This window comes from Gobius niger, assembly GCF_951799975.1.
Source record: "Gobius niger genome assembly, chromosome: 11".
NCBI classification, from domain to species: Eukaryota; Metazoa; Chordata; class Actinopteri; order Gobiiformes; family Gobiidae; genus Gobius; species Gobius niger.
In genome coordinates this window covers 18,488,896-18,509,560 of record NC_136862.1, presented here as the reverse complement: position 1 = coordinate 18,509,560, position 20,665 = coordinate 18,488,896, and the positions used below count along the sequence as shown (strand labels likewise).

At 40.9% G+C, this 20,665-nt stretch overlaps 1 protein-coding gene across 1 annotated transcript in view; it reads right to left on the bottom strand.

Annotated features, from left to right (window-relative positions):
• Nucleotides 1-20,665, bottom strand: part of nrxn2a (neurexin 2a) — a 147,455-nt gene that overhangs the window by 48,019 nt on the left and 78,771 nt on the right. The window contains 6 exon segments of the mRNA XM_079566610.1: nt 10,135-10,254; nt 10,415-10,588; nt 11,173-11,363; nt 12,371-12,752; nt 12,828-12,947; nt 17,509-17,535. Coding sequence (XP_079422736.1) covers nt 10,135-10,254; nt 10,415-10,588; nt 11,173-11,363; nt 12,371-12,752; nt 12,828-12,947; nt 17,509-17,535 — 1,014 coding nt within the window.

Here is a 20,665-nt window from a genome sequence, read left to right as displayed (position 1 = left end):
TCTAGCGGTTTTCAGTAATGAGCCGCTCCATTATAAAAAAGGAAAAAAATACCTTCTTTATTTCTTATGTTGTGAGACTAATGAATGTGCAATAGCGAAGAGCAGCTTTCCATTTGCATGAGAAAAAGTACTACTTTAGGACCCATTAAATCAACAACTACTTTACTATCAAAGTGAAAGGAGGAATACAATAGAGCCATTTTAAACTGCTAACAAGAACATAAATCCTTATATTACCAAGATGGCTCAGATACATTAAGGTACCAACAGCGTTCTTAGCTCTTGTATTTGTATGTATTTTGGTTAATATTAATAACCAAATTATTATCTTAAAACCAATGTGACAAAATTGATTGAACGTGCAGTATTAATGTACAGTTTCTACATATTGATGAAGGCCGTTGCTTGTGCAAGTTTCCATGGTTTCTACAGCCATACAATTTCATTTCTATATATATACTCATACATAGCAATTAAATGCATGTGGCCTATGTAATAAATACAGGGTTGACAACGTCTGTCTCTGAAATGGTTTGATTTTTACAACATTGGAAGTTAATAATAATTAGGAGTGAGTTAGTGTCAAAATGTGAAATCCAGCGTGAAAAGCTCACGTTGACAACATCAAGGGCTTTGTCTGAAATAATAAGGTAGCCCAAACCAAACAATTCCAGTAATTTGTAGCTGACGTCTTCGAGATATCGTCTTGTGAGGTGAATAACAAAAACAGGAAACTATTGTTGAGCCAAATGAATAGGCTGCACGCTGATTTACAATGCGAGCAGAAGTGTTGACTTGCTGTTTGATGTATCATGCCGTTTTGCCTTTATTTAATGGTGGCAGTAAAGATAAGCACAGAAAAGAGAAAGTTGCTAGATTGGATGGCGGGCGTCCAAGATCAAATGGGGCACTGCACTTACGTGAACCCTCCACTCAAGGGCTGACCGTCAAAGGGCCACACATTACTGAGCTCAAGCCTCAATAACACCAACAAACAAACACAACGTTTACTGACTATTAACTATATTTATGGGAGATGAATGAGAAACTACACAATGCACTTTTAAGTTCCATTCAGGGAACATTCTAACATTCTATAGAGGCCAAGTTTATTATTGAGGCGGAGGACACTATAGAATTAGCCTTTTTACCTGTCATCAAACACCTCAGCTGTTTGCAGATGATGTTGTTCTGTTGGCTTCGTCAAATGAGGACCAGCATGCACTGGGGAGGGGATGAGGATCAGCACCTCTAAATCCAACGCCATGGTTCTCCATCAAAAAAAGGTGACTCGTCCTCTCCAGGTCAATGGAGAGTCCTTGTCTCAAGTGGAGGAGGTCAAGTATCTCGGGGTCTTGTTCATGAGTGAGGGATGGATGGAGATCGACAGACGGAACGGTGCAGCATGTGCCATGATGCAGTCGCTGTATCGGACTGTTGTGGTTAAGAGGGAGTCAAGTCTGGAGGGACTATGTCTTTGGCGTCGGGATCCTCCAGAACAGCTGAAGGAGGTGTGCCTGGAAAGGGCAGTCTGGCCCCGGATAAACCGGAAGAAGATGGATGGATGCCTGTTATATTGCAGATCTTTTAACCTGGTTTATGGTTAAAACTGCACTCTGTAATTACAGGGCCTATTCACATGAAACACCAGCACAAGTGTTGCCACCTGAAAGGAAGTAAGATGAGTATGACTAGTTTATCGACCAAATCCCTAACACTTATTATTGCCCCTACCCTCGAACTGAACCGATCAATGCCTGTTTTTGAACAAACTGACTGCGGGTGAGTTTCAAAGAGGTGCAAAGAGAGATGCTCATTGCTGTAAGATTGTGATGCAAGTAAAATCAAAAGTTGCAATATTTTAAAAAAAGGTTGCTATGCCCCTATGAACATCAGACTACAAATCACCCACCGCTTGCAGTAGACCTGAAACCTGGACTTTCTCCACCTCATCCATCAGCATCCTCAGCTTCTGGTGGTCTCATCATGTAACAGACGAAGAAGTCGACGCACAAGCTGCACCAGACTCGTCTCCTCCTCAGCCATGTGGCCAGACAAGATGACGAAGTTATGGCCAAGCAAATCCTTTTGGCCACTGCCCCGCCCGCCACCAAGGGGATGCTGTCATTCCCGTTGTCGTCTCAGACTGACATGGACCTTAGTGACCTCTACTCCCTGGCCCAAGACTGTCCCACCTTTAGACATAATTGGCCAAGCACAAACAGTGCACTATTTTGCAGGCCAGTAAATCCAGCGACAAATTCTGTTATCAAAGCAATTCTTTAGTGTTAAAAAAGAAGGTATTAATACAGTGTGCAATGATTTCAATATGACTATCAAAAAGAACATTGAGGCCAAAGTAAGTCAAGAGGGTTTTATCCCTTCAGGAGCCCGACTTCTCTTTATATCTTTGTAAATGTCACAAAAATTGAACTCAGCCCAAAAGGGTAAAATGCTGTTGAGCTTTTGTGGTCTGTACAAATGGAAGAAAGACCTTATCAAGCTTCACTGAACGGAATATCTAAAATTTCATTTCAAAGACTTACAATTAAGCAATAGGGTTGATTTGCTGCTGAGCAACCTCTAAATTCAACATGTAAGGTCGTTCGCTGAATTAAACGGATCTTGTGTTTCCATAATGTACCTTTGGGGAGCAGTGCCAATACGCAGGGGCTCAATGCATCCAGATGACTCAAGCAGACCGGATAGTTGGCATTTATGAGGTTTGTATTTTTGGCTACGCTGATCACGTGTTGATATAGACGGGACACAGGCATATAGTTATGTAAGGTTGTGTACTGTCACCATGTGTGTCATGTGTGAATTTGAGATTTTGTTTTATGACAAAAATATCATGCCATCTGTAAAATGTGATCTATTACACAGGAAACATGGGCAAATTGCTACAGCGGTAACTGTAGGGCTGCGTATTATACATTTTAGACTTAGAAAAGGCTACAAACCCGAACTACATGGTTTTGTGAAAATCAAATCAAATGCCGTACTAAAGCAGTACTAAGTAACGCCCCTAGAAGAAGAAGAGAAGACCATAAGCGCCACTGCAGGTGTCGTAGCATGTTTTTTTACTCATTAATTGTCCGAGAGAGTAAATACTACGCTAACAGAAAAGACAAAGGGAGAGAGGGATATTGTACATCCAATTACACAATGGAGATCATTTTTTAAAACTCAAACCTGGCTGTAAATGCTGTTTAATTGGCGCTAGCCCACAGTTAGCTTTGCCCGTTAGCCTGTTAGCTTCTTCTTTGTGATTCCATTTGTGTGTATTAGGGCCTCTGACCCGGTGCAGGAAAGTTACAAGTGTGGTTTTCTGGCCAGAGACACCAGAGGGACATGAAAGACCCTCCAATCATCCCATGAACTCTTGTATTACCCCCAGAGGGACTACGGAAAGTATTTATTAAGGTAAACAAGTTACTTAGTACTGGTTTAAAGCCACTTCAACTTTATCAATGTAAGATGTGTTGAAACAGTTTGATAAGTAAGATTCAAGCTTTAAATGAAGGCACTTAAGGCTAAAACAGTACTTATGACATACTATATTTGGCAAGAAATTCTATCGCTATGTATCCAGAAACTGTAAACAAACATGTAGCTTTTTGTCAGTATCGTCGTTTGGGGTGACCTGACTAAAGGAGGTGCCCTGTGTTTTAATGTTTTACGGGGCTTGGTCTAAATTTACATTCCTATTACCGCTATTCAGGTCCGCATTAAATTGTAAATTTGTGAATCAGAACCAAGTTTGAGTGGCCAGGACTGTGAATTGAAAATCACTCGGGGAAGTGCTGCAACAATAGCATGATTTCCGAGGCAACAATCTGCAATCAAACGGCCTTGGTTTTCTTTTCATTTAATTGTGTAGAAAAAAGGGAAAGAGACCACAGGCTTATGCTGGGATTATAATATTAAACGATGAACCACCCAATTGCTTACTATTGAAAGATTTATTTACCAATTATAATAAATTTAGCAATTCTATTATGATAATTATATCTTCCTATGTGATACATTTTTTCCCCTGTAAAAAAAGCAGTTTTGATGAATATAAAGGCTCATGCAATTTTATTTATGTCGCCAAACCGATAAACGCCCAATAAAGTGATTTCCTGTGGGTTCCCAATGTTATAAAAAAGCAATAGGTTTTCTGGACTCTTCTCCTGGGGCGAGAGATTAAGTGTGGCGGCCGATCCTGGATTATCCTGGTGGCGTTTGGGACTCATAACTTGAAATTACTCCACCTGTAGTGAAGGTCAAGGTAAAATGGGCCGTGATGCAGCACTATGCTCGTACTAAAATGGTGTTTATTGCAATTTAGTGGCTATCATAACAATTTATGTGGTTAATGAATGAGTAGATCATGTAATTAGTGTCAGAGTAAGTTATTTTCACAGGCATCTTGTGCGACAGTGGCACAGATGGTCGTCTCATGATTGAAAGGTCAGGGGTTCAAATCCCGCCCCTGAAGGTGTACGCTGTTGTTGTGCCCTTGGGCAAGACACTTCACCCTCCTTGCCTCCAGTGTCTGGGTGTGAATGCGAGTGTGAACGTATGAGTGGATCCTTGCTGTAAATCGCTTTGAGTGCCTAATGTAGCTGGAAAAGCGCTATATAAGTTGAGACCATTTACCATCATTACGAATTCAACTCAACTAAATTACCATAAGGATTTAAAAAGTTTAGGAAAACAATTATTGCTGACAAACTCTGGATTTATTTACTTAAATTGAAATAGATTCACGTGACAAATTACCTTTCAGAATCAACGCAAGTAATATTCATCTTGTACAGAGCGGTGCAGCTAAGACCCCTGCGACTCATTTCAGCTTTTTAATCTGAAATAAAGCAATGTTTTTAGACGTCTAAACTACAGGATCCTCTGCGTCTGCATCTTAAGGCTGAAATAACTGGTTTTATTACTGTGACCAGACTGAAACATGGCAAATCTCTGGATATGTTTATCATCTTCTGGATAATGAGCGTAAACGTCATGCTGTGCCATTGTAGTTTTTGACATTAATAAATTGAAATGTAGGTACACAGTATATAAACTGACATACGTATGAAAGAGAAGACAGCTGCTGTCTAAAGCTGCTGTACTCCACTGTGTCTGTGCTGTGCCTCGAGGCTACAAGTACAACCCAGTCTGTCTTTCTTCAACGCAAATTAAACTACTCAAAGCCCAAGCTGACTTTGAGAGCAGAGCCGGGGTCCTGTCCTTCCGGCTGCTTCTTCTGGTGGTGATACATTCTCCATTAGCGTGGTTACAAACAGCAATGTCAGATGCATGTAACACACATGTCAGGTGTGTGGGGGCATTTGTAAATTCATGACGAGTGGGGGCGGCTGCATAAGACGGGAGGACTGATCTGTGAGCAATGGCCTCCAATTAGACGGCCTTCTTTCTCTGGATATCTGCTCGATTCTGTCATATCCGTCTCCATAAAGGCAGTGAATTAAGGTACTTTAGCTGTCATGTAACACTGCGCAAAAGTCTTAAGACAGGTTTCAGGAATGAGCAAAGAAAGATTGGAACTGTGAGAGAATATACCTCCGCCAGGGCAAGGGGGTATTACGTTATATTTTCTATTTACAGAGGAGCCCATGTTTTACAATAGGAAAAATATGTTCTTTTAGTGAGAGACACCATACACCAAAGCAACATCCTCTTTAGTCCTGCCTCAGGGAGAAGGATAGAGAGTCTCAATCAGTGACAGGCCCAACTGACTGAAGGGCAACTTGATTCACCAGGCTGTCAGGAAGCTGAACTCTCCCCTCCCTTGCTCAGCTGCCCCCTATTGTGTGTTTTTATTGCTCTGTAAATAGTGTTTACTATTGTCTTTTTGCATCTGGGGTTTGAGTAAAATGATTTTGATTCTTCACATGTGATAGTTTTGACAATACAATTAAATTGAGTCGAATGAATTCAGCTTCTTAGATGGTAAAAAATGATCATGCACATTTGTTGTCCTTGAACTGAACTCTCTCTGAAATGTACATTAACTCATTAAGTAAATGCATCATTTTATATAACTGCCTTTTCACCTAAAAATGCACCGAACTGTGTGCTTTCCTTCAGTGCGCGGATCACAATATGCAGTCAACATCAAATGACTTCAGACGACAAAGGCAAGAGAGACAGCCTTGGGCACTCCTGAGAACAAAATATGTGCACTGAAAACACAGTGTAAATGGCTCTGTGTGTGAAAAATGGTGCAACAACTCAACTGGGACAATCAATGTATTTTAGCATCACGTTTGAACAGCAATCTTTTTCCCATCCAACGTTATTTACAGTCTACGCTCCCTGTGATGACAGAAGGTCCCTACAGGTTACTCTGGTACTCTGGAATATAAAAACAAATCTACATACGTCATTCTGTGGCAGATGAGGAATAGGACCGAATATGAACAGGAAAAACTGAGGTTAAGCAGTTATTACACCCTCCATGTGCTTACCAAGAGATGCTCCGAATAGCATCATATCAACAGGGACTTGTGATATAATGAGGTAGATTTAAATCATGTGTGCAGGCCATATTGAGATTTTTTCTTCTGTTTTTTCTGTGATTTTGCAGCTACAATTTTGTAATAGTAAATAATTTTAAAGTTGTAATTGATCGTTGTCTGTAGCGGTAATAGCATTATATAGCGTTTAAGTACATTTTTAGTCGATTTAATGGTAGCTCTAGGAGAAGTTAATACTGCAGTTGTGTTGCAAAAAAAATCCCCCAAAAACTTTAAAGTTTCAACACAGAGAGGTCAACACGGTGCGGTAATCAAACCTAGGACCATTGTGCTGAGAGTCAACAGCACTAACCACCAGCCACTGTGCCACCTAACGTTTCTTCGAGTGTGTGTAGATTGTGGGAAAAGTAAACTTTTGTTAAACTGTTACTCAAACAGCTGATTGTCAATTACAGAAAACACGCATTGTAGCGGTCATCTAAAAGTTACAAAACATGCTGCATAAAAGCGTGTTGTTGGAAGCATGTCCTGTTTTTCATTTGCGGTGATGATTTTGATGATGGCTCAATGTGAAACATGAGACTTGTTATTTCCGCCGAGCTGAGCTGATGTATTGGTTTGACCTTTGAGAGCGGCCAGCCATGCCATTACCTCCGCCATGATTGAGAGTCCCCAGGAACACAGCTTGATGAAAACCAAAAAGAAAATGCGGCTGAATTGCATTTTTCTCAAATGTGTAGAATATCAGTTAAAAATGGAAAAGGAAAGAACAATATTTTACTGTAGAAGACAGAGGCAATTCATTATTGGGCAAAGACAACATCTGCATGAAGCGTCCTCTTTCAACATGCCTCGGTTCCTGACAACAAAACATCAATGCAAACACGCTTATGTCTGCCGCACAGCTCTCAAAGTTTAGCCCCAGGCAGCCATTTGACGAAAACAATCTGAAAGTCTTCCCCCACTCAGAGTGGAGCATGAGTGAAGCATAAAAGACAAGAATGTTAAAGTCAACACCTCCCATGGTTATATATATACTGCAATTCTATGCACTAAAATATGTACCATAATTTATTACAATATGCACTAATATTGGAGGTGAAGTCTTCATCATTGCAGCTGTTGAAGATAGATAATACTTTGATGCGCAGGGCTGTTGACAGACAAGCAGGGGCCTGGGGGCAAGAAGGTTTCACATGTCCCCCTCATAATAAAAAAGAAAAGAAAACAGGCTCGTTCATGGGCTCCTCTGGTCCTGTTTGACCAAAGCAAAAATGCCTGCCAGGTCAGGCAGTCCTTTTTCTATTAAGAGAGAAGAGCGGTTCAGTGGGTGGGACAGGTGGGTTAACCTTTCAGCATTGTCTGCAAACAGTGGCGTTGTTTGCCCTCGGGTGCTATCACGCCAATCAAGATGCCAAGCGACTTTTGTCTGCAGCCTGCTCTGAACCACCTGTGGAGGCGCGTGGAAGGCGGGACGCACTGCACCAAGCTTTACATGGTTGAAAGAGGACAAATCAGAATGACACAATGATTCAGGAAACCGCACAGACTTTAGCAGAAGCAATAGGCAAAACACTAAATGCTGTAAGTCAGAGATAAGAGAAGTTATAAAGTTCGCTCTGAATGATACCGGGATATTTGAGAGAAAATGTCCTCAGCGTTTGAGTGAGAAATGAAAGACTGCGATTGGACTGTCGCTTGAAACAACTTCCTCAGAGGACAGTTCCAGACTTTTCAGCAATAGAAAAAAAAAAGGAAGTTGTTGAGTCTCCCGGCAGCAGCTTCCACCAAGCTCTCGGGTTATTCATTGTTCGACTGTCCAAAAGTGATAAAAACAAGAAGCATTTGATTTAAGTGACCAACTGCAGCTTGAATTACTTAACAGTTAATGCTAATTATTATTGTGATCTATTTACAGGCTCAATATTAGGTACAGTAGTCCTCAAAACAGGTAAACTGTGTTAATGTTACGCCTAATCGGTTAATAAGCAACTGCATGGCTCACTAACTCTCTGTTCTGTCCAGTGAGTGTTTTGTTCTATTGATCACGTCTGAAGCCAGAAGCAGCTTGAACAGGACAGAGTACATTTTATCCGTGGCTTATGGTCTTGGGACAGTAAGGGATGTAATAGATAAAGACAACAGAGGACAAAGTATTGATTTTCACACAAGATCAATGCATTAGAGCAGTGAGCACATTCAGCTGTGTGTTCAAGTGTGTTTACGTCCTCGGTACCTGGACAACATCATGAGAAGCCCTACAACTACCAAATACATAAAGCACCTCTTAACAGCACAGATGGAAAATGTTTAAGATCCTTGTATTGCTCAGTGCATAGACAACACTTTCATTTGTTCTATTTAAACACATTAGTTCAACGATGAATCCCATTATTGCTGGGCTTGAAAATCTTTATTGAAACAGCTAAGATAATTAAAAAATTAAAAAAAAGTTATCCCTTTTTTTGCAGACACAGCCACATTGTCTCAAAATGAATCTTACGCAGCTTTCTGAAACTGATGTCCTTCTCGGTGGAAACAATAGTGCATAACGGCACATTTCAATAATGATTAGCACAAGAATGTTTGCAGTTCTTCTAAATGGCTCAGAAGCAAATGAAGCTTAATTCACCGTGACCATTGAACCAGGGCGCTTAATGTTAATCTGTGCAAATGTAAGTATCAAAGGCTCCTCGTAAAAGTCAGAAACTATTATTTTGAACAAAGAGGGCTCTCTATAATGAAACCAGTAATCAGACTTCTGCCATTTATTACGTGCTGCTATCGTGTCATGTGCAATTACCGTGCAATCACTTTCTCAAGTCAGAAATAAATTAGCCAGCATGTAGCAACATAAAACGTGACAAAACTAAAGCTAATAAAACTGAATAAAGTAAACATGACCTACAGCTACAAAATACTGTTAAAAGGACAATCCATCAAGCAGTTAATCTAATCTACAGTGTGAATAGGTCACCCCCGGATGTGTTTTTGAAGGTCATTAAACATAACACACAACATTGGCTTGAGGGGTACTGCATGCCCCTGCAGAACATCTGCTCTTACCCCACAGGGATTAAAAGTGTACTGTGGAATAGTAAACGTGTAGGTTTCAATTTAAAGCAGTACAAAGTAATTCATACCCCTAGAGGCTATAAGCGCCACTGCAGGTGTCGGAGCACATTCTGTTTTTTTACTCATTAATTGTCCGTGAGAGTAAATACTACGCTGACAGAAAAGACAAAGGCAGAGAGGGATATTGTACATCCAATTACACAATGGAGTTAATTTTTTTCACTCAAACTTGGCTGTAAATACTGCAAACGTGGAAATAGCCCACAGCTAGCTTTACCCGTTAGCCTGTTAGCTTCTCCTTCATGATTCTATTAGTGTGTATTGGTGGCTCTTCCCCGGAGGCACCAAAGTTGCAAATGTGGTTTTCTGGCTAGAGACACCAGGGGGAGATGAAAGACCTTCCAATCATCCCATTAGCACTTGTATTATCCCCAGAGGGAAAAAGATTTAATAAAGTAAACAAGTTACTTAGTACTGCTTTAAGGTACATGTACTGCTTGTGGAAATACTGCATAAGAATTGTGCAATGTATGGACCATTATTGATCCTTTTCAAATTGAGAGGCTGTACTCACGGTCGCTGCAGAAGGGCCCTCCATAGGTGGTCATGGTGCAGTCACAGGAGAATCCCTCCCACAGCTGCAGACACACCCCGGAGTGGTGGCACGAGTCCTCTGTGCAGGTGGTGCTGGGACCTGGGGCCATCAAAAGCACAACTATCACAATGTGTTTAACGACTCTCTGACCAGGACAAAGCATGTAGCATTCATCAAGTTGAGTTATTCCTCTTAATAAATGTGCCGTAATTAGCAGTCATTAGGGGTATCCAACATTTGGGCCTGTCCCGTGGCTCACCTCCACAGCCACGCTCCACCTCGCCCACTTTGTGAAGGGCGTCTGCCAGCAGGTCGGGGAGCCTCCCGTTCAGGTCCATCGACGCAAGGCAGCCTTTGTACCCCTCCCGGGATGCTATCAATCTGGGCAGGCTGCCGTACATGCTCTTACCCACACCACCAATGTACAGCTCTCCTGTGGATAATGACACAGTGGGTGAGCATTGAAATGACACATGAAATTTCTTCTGTATACTGAAAAACACAATATTGCATTCTCAGAAGATACTGTTACGTTGGTACAGCTAAGCATTTCTTGCAATATCTGTAGTCACATTATCAATAGCTACAAGAAATAATTTCCCTTTTCCATATATTAAACTTTAATGGCATGCCTATACAGTAAAAATAGCTCATACAGCAGCACTGAGCCAAATCTTCCCTCATAAATAATTCCACAAATAGTGTGACATTCTTACTGGTCCTTAGCTTTCTGAACCATTAGTTATGACCAACTTCACAGTCCTGCTAATTGATGCATGGACAGAGATTAATAACACTTTCTTATATCTTTTATTTCTTGGCAAAGTTTTACTGGCAAAAATCCACCAGGAAGTGTAGTCTAACATGATTATAGGTTGCATAGCTTGTTAATCTGTCACTCTCTGTGTTGAAAGTGACACATTTTCGAGCCAAAGCATCACCTCCGTCCACGCGTATGAATTATTGATGACTAATAATGCATTATTAACATGCGCTTGCATCCGGTCAAGCCCTTACCTTTTAAATCCAGGTTGCGGGCTCCATTGGCATGCTGGGTGACGGTGCGTGAGTCTATTTTCAGAATGTGCACATTGTTGCCGTCTCGGGAGATCACCACATTGTGCCACTGGTTGTCATTGAGAGGCTTGTCAGAGTTCCCCTTCATTAGGGAAGGCCCATTGCCCAAGTCGAAAACATAGTGGATATAGCTGCAAAAACACCAGGTAATATTCACATTCAAACAATGTAAAAATAGCTGTTTGTTTAATATTGCAGAAAAAACGTATAAATCATTTAGCAGTACATGTACAATGAGTTCCAGTATTGTTTAAAATAGGAACCGTTTGAAAGAGGTGCTTAAAAAGGGTGCTCAACCCATTTTCTTGTATGCATAATTAACAATAGTTCATTAAAATTCTCTATGATTAGGCTAATTGGCATGTATCATAATGTTTGTGGGGACTTTTCTTTGATCAGCGTATTGCACTGTGAGAGACTGGTTTGAAATTGAATTTGTTTGAATCAAAGTTTTGTGACATCTGTGACAAAGCGGCTCATCTTCACGTGGCATTGAGCCTGATCAGAACTCTGCGACAAAGAAAGACTTGTGCTGTCTTTGCACCAGCTGCTTTAGGCTCAGACCTCCCACTGACTAATCACTCGCTCAGAAAGGTCTGCAGAAGCCTTGACGCTGGGAAATGACTCTTGTTGCTTCCTCTCCATCATTATTTACAGGTGCTCTCTGTGATTCCCTTTGCAGCAAACACAATGTGAACTGAATAAAACATCTGACAGATATTTGTGAGGAGTCACGTAGCCAAAGTGCTGTCACGCAGGTGACTGTGAGAGATGCTGGCTCTGGGCACTTCTCATCTGCTGCACCCAATCCCTTAACACAATTATTTATGATGAACAAATGATTGTGAATCTCCTTGTGTCTGTCTGTGCTGCTGCTGGCACACAAACTCAACACATGAATCATGATTAGGCAATTTTAGGGAAGGAATATAAATGTTTGGATCCAGATGCCTCCTGTTTGCAAATACAAATGCTCTTTTAATGAAACTAAATATGGGCTTAACGTTTCAGTGCACAGATCTTTATACTACATGGCAGCTGTCTCAGTCCTTTGCCAAGCTTTTTAAAATAAAATATCTACAGTGAGCAATATGCATGTTCTGTGAGTTTATGTAGTGAGCAGGTAGAGGAGTCTTACCCTTTGACGAGCTCCACAACAATGAAATCACTGCCGTCCCCAGAGTTGTACAGAATGAGCCCATCAGGACTCGTGGTTTTGAACTGGAAGAACAGGTGCATAGAGGCATATGCCTGTAAGGTGGAGAAGGCCAGGTAACTGGCTTGAGTCAAAAATGTTACAGGATTGGCCACAATGTGCCTCATGCCGAAGCGGGCGTTGAGTTCGCAGTAGGAGATGTCCCCGTTCTTGCACTGATCCAGGTATGGCATGCCGTTGAAGGACAGCGCCTGCAGGTGCCCGATGAAGTTGGACGGCATGACGGAGATGAAGCGCCTCTCGGTCATGATGCCTGTCTCTATGTTATTGAACTCCAGACGAGTGTGAGCACCGGTCATGTGACCTGACAACACACAGCCAAGATAAACACCATATCTCAGCAGCATTTGCTTTCACGCCAATGAAACATCTCCATTACCTTCCACAGTAACATTATCCACAGAGAGCTGCAGATTCTTCCCGCGCCGCACCACCTTCACTGTGTGCCACTCATTGTCGTTGAGCTTCTCTCCCACCATCAGGATCTCCGGTCCCTTACCTGAGAGCAGAGCGCAGCCAGTGACAATCACAGCTCATCAGCCTCTGTCAATAGAGCCCTCCACGAGAGCCTAATCAGCTCATACATTCATTCTCACGCACAACACTGCCACACACAGCCCTCAGCACCAGCCTCATTTCACCAATACACTTTCACTGGTTATTTCACTTAAGATTACTGAATTTGATCTTTCCTCTATGTTTTATCTGTACTATTACTCTCACTTGAAGCTGATATACACAGGCATCTCCATAGGGGAAAAAATGCTTTATCTCATGCCTGCACTTTAAGTTTTGGGAATCCTGCAGCATCCTTTTGGCTTTCCATTGGCTCGAAATAGGTCACAGTGCAGAAGCTTGCCACTGCAGCGGCGTCATCCTAAATCAGTGCCTATGCAACAGGCCGACACGGCGGTTCAAAGGAGTTCTGACATCGCTTGGGAAACTAATTGGCCATGCCTAAGCTGACTGCGCCTTCAGGGGTTTGTCTGTCTAATTGAGCTCAGGGTGCCGCAGAATTACCGGGGACGTACAGAGGGCAATAAAAAGAAAACATCAACTGGTTTCCGAACACTTCACTGCTTCATTCTGGGGGAAATAACAGTGCGACAGGAGGATTGGGCTGGGACTGCATATCAAGTATCTGTGGAGCACACCGCATGATACTCCTTCACCTGCTGGATATCGACCAGGTGCAGCAGACAGATCAATCAGCTTAAATCCAGCTCCCTCTATTTCTGAGGGATTTACTAAGATAATGAAGTGGTGAACAAAACCCAGGCGCTCACCGGAGTCATGTCCAACACAAAAACTGAAATGTTTGCCTTGTAAATCTCTATCGCAGACGTAAGATTTACTATAATGAAAGCGGAGATAGAGCGGGGCTGGGGAGCGGGCTATTCATCTTATCAGAGCGGCTCAGAGGGGAGCTTCCTCTATCTAATGTCACCGTCTGAGCGCACACAAACAGTAAAACAATGCGAAAGACTAGTCATGAATCCTGGGTTGTTTTGTGCACTGTTATAATACAGCTATGACACTACACTACTCTGCACTGTATGTTTTAAGACAAGCTGAACTTTTCCTTCGTCCTTGAGCGATCATTCTTATTTAGGATTGCATGTGTACAACAAATACTAGAAAGCAACACATTGACAAGTTTGACTTCAACGTAAAAGAGTGTAAAGCAGTTGATAAATAACAATAAGTTCAGTGGCAGAGATGCAAAAGGCCACACGCTGCAATGCATAAGGGTAGATGTTGAACATGGTTATACAGCGCACCACAGTAATTGTTTAAATTTGCCAAACAAACATCTTGAACAACTCCCCAGATTCAGGAGATTTATTAAGTAGCACGTTGCAGCATTGATCCATTAGTCTCCCAGTTTGGATCTTGTTGTGCACTCCCAAGCCTCTCATCGCACTATACCACTCAATAATATTTAATGAACATCGATTCTTTATATATTTATGTCCCGTTACATAACTCTTAAATGCATTTAGACAGTAGGTGCAGTTCTATAATATACTACCAATTGTGCATTAAGAAACTATTATTGCATGTCATTCTATCTGTTACTATAGTTACAACATTCAATGAGGAGCAGCAGGGGAATATGTACATTTTCTATACAGGGCACCATTTAACAATACATGATGGTACATTGCCATCTGCTGGTGGAGAGTGTACTGACAGTGTGCAAGTCTTAGCAAATGTTTGAATTTACATAGACCAGGCTGGACAAACCGATCCTTCAGTATATAATATTTCAATCACACTCGCACAGACACACACATTGCACTTACCTTGAAATCGATGTATAGAAACCTTTTAAAGTGCGCACATCTAATCACTCAACCTCGGGTCTCGATCAGTGTTCTTGTTACATACATTGACTTATATTGACTCTTTTTTTTTGTGGTCTATGCGTACCTATGCTATGCACCTAATGTTCAGATATGTTAAATTATATGAGATATGTGACCAGCATCCAGATGTTTAACAGTTATTCATGTGGGGAGGAAGTGGAAAAGGTAGCTCGGAGCCAGAATTCGATTAAAACGATCGCTTTCATAATCACCCCTGAGTCTCTATGATCTATATCTCCCTCCTCACCTTTTCTAGCAGCAATAGCTTTTATCTCCCGCTCCCTCTGCTGTAACTGGGAGACCAAAATTTAAATTGCCTGTCTGCTGCTATCAGGTGCGTGCCGTGATTTACATCCCGGTTTCTCAACATCAGAGTAGGAGCATCAACAGGACCTTTCAACATTTTACTGCAAAATCAATTCAGCTAATATACAGGGAGATGTGCCTGTGGCTTTGGTCAATATACAGTAGAGCCTCTTCACTTTAAGCATGTTATTCTAGCATTTTAATCTAGAGTGCATTTTAATGGTGACAAGGCCCTTATTATTGAAGAGATAAAAGAATCATTACGCAATGCATTGTGTTAAAGAGAGCGTCAAAAAATGATTGGCTTAAATGGAACAATATTTAGCATGGCAAAATAAATGAAACTATGTGGAGGTAAATTCAGAATAATAGCCAGTGTTTCAGTTGTCAGTACTATACAAACTGTTATTTGTTTATTGCTACCTCAAACCCATAAATAATATGAAAAGCTCCGTCTTTAACCCATAATGAGAATTAAACCATTGAATAGGCAACATTACATTATTCAAAGCATTGTCGTCGTTTTAGACAGTAATAACTTTTAAAAGACTGATCGCCCAATTTAAAGCATGCTGGAGATGTTGTAATGAGGGCACTGCTTCAAGTGCATGAACGTGAGTTATGGTTGTGTCACTTTGATATTTGAGTTTGCTCAGGGGTGAAGTATTCAGCCAAAGGTAAAACAACCCCGTAAGAATACAACATACAGATCAAAGTCTTTCTGAAAAGGCTACGGACCTGCCGTTACCTCCGCTCCAGGATGCGGAGGTGTCAGATTGCCCACATTGAGAGCACATTAATAGTTATTGAGGCGTATCAGATTGTGCAGGCACTCGGCTGAGGTTGGCTGCGGAGGTAGTATTTTTAGCTTTGGGTATCTAACTAATGAGCATCTAAAGACAAAATCAATGCGGTTAATGGAGTGTGTCATTGAAGAGGGATAATTTATCACTAGTTTGGATCCAGCGACAGGGCGACGCTTTAGTGGAGCAGATTTACACCTCAGCCCTGCTCTGAGGGCTTCTGTTTGTGTTAACAAGCACTGGGCTTTATGGGCGAGAGAGAGGAGGGAGATACAAGAGACCGAGCAACTTACGACCCAGATGCTCCAAGTTTAACTGATCTGTAATTCAAATGTTTCCGTCAAATATTCATGAGAGGAATGCAACTTTTATTCTACTCATAGTTTCCCGTAATATCGCTAATGCCAAGAGGATGCTGGACTGGGGAGAGGAAAAATAATACCTGACATGGTGACTAAGCAGCAGTATGCATGGCAGGATTGCAATAATATAATCTTTTCATCTGCAATGTTTTACTGAAACAAGTTTTTACTGCTTCCTTGCAACGAGAGCATGCCCTTCTGTCCTTTCCCCCACTTTTAACACTTCCCCATAGTTTCCATCTCTTGTCCAGTTATTGATCCCGTATACAGCTAACCTTTAAGTGCACATTCACTAAGTCACTGCCATCTGATCTCGGCATTACAAAATCAATGTATATATATGTGTGTGTGTGTGTGTGTGTGTGTGTGCTAATGAGGCAGTGAGAGCCAGCTCCACTTCCACCACTCATAATAACTGTTGACTTTAGCCATAAGTAATTAGTTGTTATTAGTTCCAGCCAAATGAAGAACAGCTTAATGGGAGAACAACAGTAAGTCAAACTGTTACACATTATTGCAACATTATTATTTAAATTGCGCAAGAGTGTAATTATATTCAGGCGCTATTGTCTTGCTTTAGAGTTACAACATAATTTGTGTCAGTCAGGAATATTATACAGCTTTATACCCAAGCTACGGCTAAGATCAACACTTAAACATAATGTCACTCTTGAAAAATATCATATCCTCTACATGAAAGCTGTTGAAAGCGATAAAGGATCAAATTGCAAAGGGAACAGCTTCTACCTGGGTCGATCTTTACTAAATTGCAATTACTACTTATAATTATCAAACATTTTCTATAGCGTGTTTCACCTTATTTATCATTAGAAACTGTTTATATTATTTGTGGTGCAAATGTGATATATGAACGAGTTGTGTTTATGAGAGACAAAAATCTGAACTGCTTATTGCACCACTTTAGCACGCACTATCCATTTTGCACAACACTTAGTCAATCAGGCCATTACTACTGCATTTCTTTGCTTTTCTTGACATAAAACCCATCTGCTTTCTCGTGAATTGTCTTTGCTGTGTCATCCAGGCTGGGCCACAGCACTGCGACTCGGTTTTCAAGGAGAAAAAGTCAAGTTTTGTAATAAATTCTTTTCAAATCAGTGACTGTATAGGAATTCAAGTGTTTCGGTGTTTTCCCGTGTGGTGTGTGTTTCACCAGACATAAAGCTGGAATACAGTGAATAATCAGAGGAGACACTTACTGAGGTTACAGTCTATCCTGATACAATCTGGTGGGAGAGAGAGTGAGATGGTGAGATTAAAAGAAATTAAAAAGAAATAAAAAAACAGCACAATAAAGAGAAAATTTCACATCCTTCAAGCTACATTCTGCAGACAGTTTAGTACGTCTCAGAGCCCACCAATCCGGGGACAGCCTCGGGAGACCAAAGAAAGCACCTCTTCCCTCCTGCAGAGCGCTCACAAAAAAACAGGGGACCAGGCTGTTTTTTAAAAAGGCAAAACTCAGCGTGGGTCTGCCCCCTGTTGGACGCACAGATCAAAGCGCCGATCGATGGAGCCTTATCGACCAGCCGAGAGGTAGACATGCACCGACTTTTATTTTTAGCTTTATAGTGTCTGGGGCGATGTGGGCGCTAAACGCAGTGCAGCTAAATTAATTTGATTGTTTAAGATAGCAGAGCGGGCTTTGAGGTTATGAAACTGCTCTAGTTCACAGGGAAGTCTCTGAAACAGATAATGCCTCTTCAGAAGTAAAGTTTGCGGCTCAGGTGTAAGATAACATCAGGATTTGAGAAGAAAACAGCTCAATCTTAGAGCACATTTACTGTTTATTTGAACTGAATTTGATTTTTTTTTTCTTTAAAGAGGGGGTATCGTGATTTTTGCAGTTATTTTGCAATAGTTCAAAAAACATATACTATATTATATACTTTGTTGGTGAAAACAATGCTATATTTATCTAAAAATGAATACATTCACATTCTCCCTTAGCAAATCCTCTGTAGCGTGCTGTCAGGAAAGGTTTAGACTTATCAAGAATATAAACACTTAGTAACGGAGCGTCGGTGGCTGTTTTTGCTGTCAAAGCTCTGCGATGGAGTTGAATACCCTTCTGGGTAAACAGGCAAACCACCTCGAGTTACTGATTTATTTATTTATTTTATTTTATTCATGGTTTATTTGGTAGGGACAGTGCAAGTTAATGAACAAGCCACAACGGATTGTAGCCTTAGGCTAATTTTCATCCGTCGTCCCCCATGCGCACTCTCAAACACACTCTCATACATCCTGGCCTATTGTACATGTTTGTAGTGGTAGGGGAAACCAGAGTACCCGGAGGAAACCTACGCAGACACGGGGAGAACATGCAAACTCCACACAGAAAGGCCCCGTCCTTGGTGGGAATCGAACCCGGACCTTCTTGCTGTAAAGCACAAGCACTAACCGCTGTGCTACCGTGCCGCCCATTAGATATATATATATATTTTTTTATCCCAATTGGCATTTCAGACACAACACCTAATCTAGGTTTAGGACTGTAGCAAAGGTAGCACGGTCTTGTGTCTTATAGGGGCCAAAATGACTCTCTTTGGCAGTGTTGGGGGTAATTTATTACAAAAGTAACGAGCTACAAAAATATATTTCTTTTTTCAGTAACTAAGGAGTATACCATATTACTTTTTGTACAACCAAAAAAATACCAAACTCCTCCCCAAATAAAATGCAGTATAGCAAATCAAGTTGAATACTGGTGAATAAGATCTGCAGTTGCGTCTTATTAATGTCATTCAAACAAAACAATGGGGAAAAGCGAAGGAAAGGAAATCTCTGACTGCACTTTTGCTCGGTGGCATTATTACTACTTTAGTTTATATTTTGCCAAAAATAACTAAAAAGTGACTCAAAGTAGTGTATATCAGCTACATTTTTGAAACAGTAATATGTAATACAAACATATTACATTTTTAAAGTTGTAATCACTAATATAGAATATATTAGTAACTTTTGTAGGGCTGCATACTCAATTGCAATGTGAATGGCTCCAATAAATAAATCACAAAGGCTATATTTAGGCAGTGCAAAATCCAAATCAAATCAAATCAAACTTTATTTATAAAGCGCTTTTCATACCGAAAGGTATCACAAAGTGCTTTACAGATTACAACATTTAAAACAATACGCCTCGCACAACCTCCCATATATATATTTTATATATTAGGATTATAAATAGATTAGTCACTTATAAGATAATTATAAGTAGATTAGCTAATAGCTAACTATAAATAGATTAGTCAGTTAAAAGCTAAGCTAAAAAGGTGGGTCTTGAGCCTGCTCTTAAAAACATGAACGTTCTCTGCAGCCCTGAACTCCTCCGGCAGGTCGTTCCAGAGGCGAGGGCCGTAATATTGGAAAGACGCCTCACCGTGAGTCTTTTAGTTGACTTTAGGAATAACTAGGAGACCCCTGCTGGAGGAGCGAAGAGGGGCCGTGAAGGTTCGTAAGGTAAAAACAGTTCTGAAAGATAAGAAGGACCAAGACCATTAAGACATTTAAAAATCATTAAAATAACTTTAAAATCGATCCTGAAACACACTGGGAGCCAATGCAGCGATTCTAATACGACTGGTGATAAAAGCATGCATTAGCATCTCCGTGTTGGCCCGAGAGAGAGTGGGGCGGACTCTGGCTATGTTCTTTAGATAGTAAAAACCTATCTTTGTGATAATAATGTGGAGGATTCTTGTACGAGTTCAGCAGTTTATAATTCAGTCATGGTTATAATTCAGAATGTCATTGCTTCTAAATGTGCACTGCAAACTGAATCTGCATATTATCATAAATTTCAAGTCTATTTGTGATAATTTGTCAGAAGAGTTGCGATAAGATATTTTTCCAAAACTGTACAGCCCTGCTCTTGACACAGCCATTTTGTAATTTATCCGATTTTCTTTTTGACTCCACACTCTCCTTGACCGCTTGTGAGTGCAATTTTTCATTACTGGCAGTAGCTTTTACAGAGTTAAATTTAGCATTCCAGCAACAGTTTACAAACGGTATTAAAGTCGTGAATAAAAGTTGGTGCATGGCTACTCCAAACTCTGATTTGTGGTACATCCCCTGCAAACTGCTGTACTGTATATCCTGCTGGTTCGGCAGACCATATGCTAATATGCCACTTAAATGCAGAGGAAAGAGGCGATTTGCACATCTCCCAGCCACAGTGAACCTTATACATAAGCCAAGCAAAAATGAGACAGCTTTCAAATGTGTTTCCCATACTGTATGTAGTGGAGCTAATATCCTGTTTGATTCAAAGTGGCTTCTCCCAGTAATCAAATAGACAGTGTGGTGATTTAATGTATTGCATTTCTCCCCGAGTGCTTGAATACATTAGTA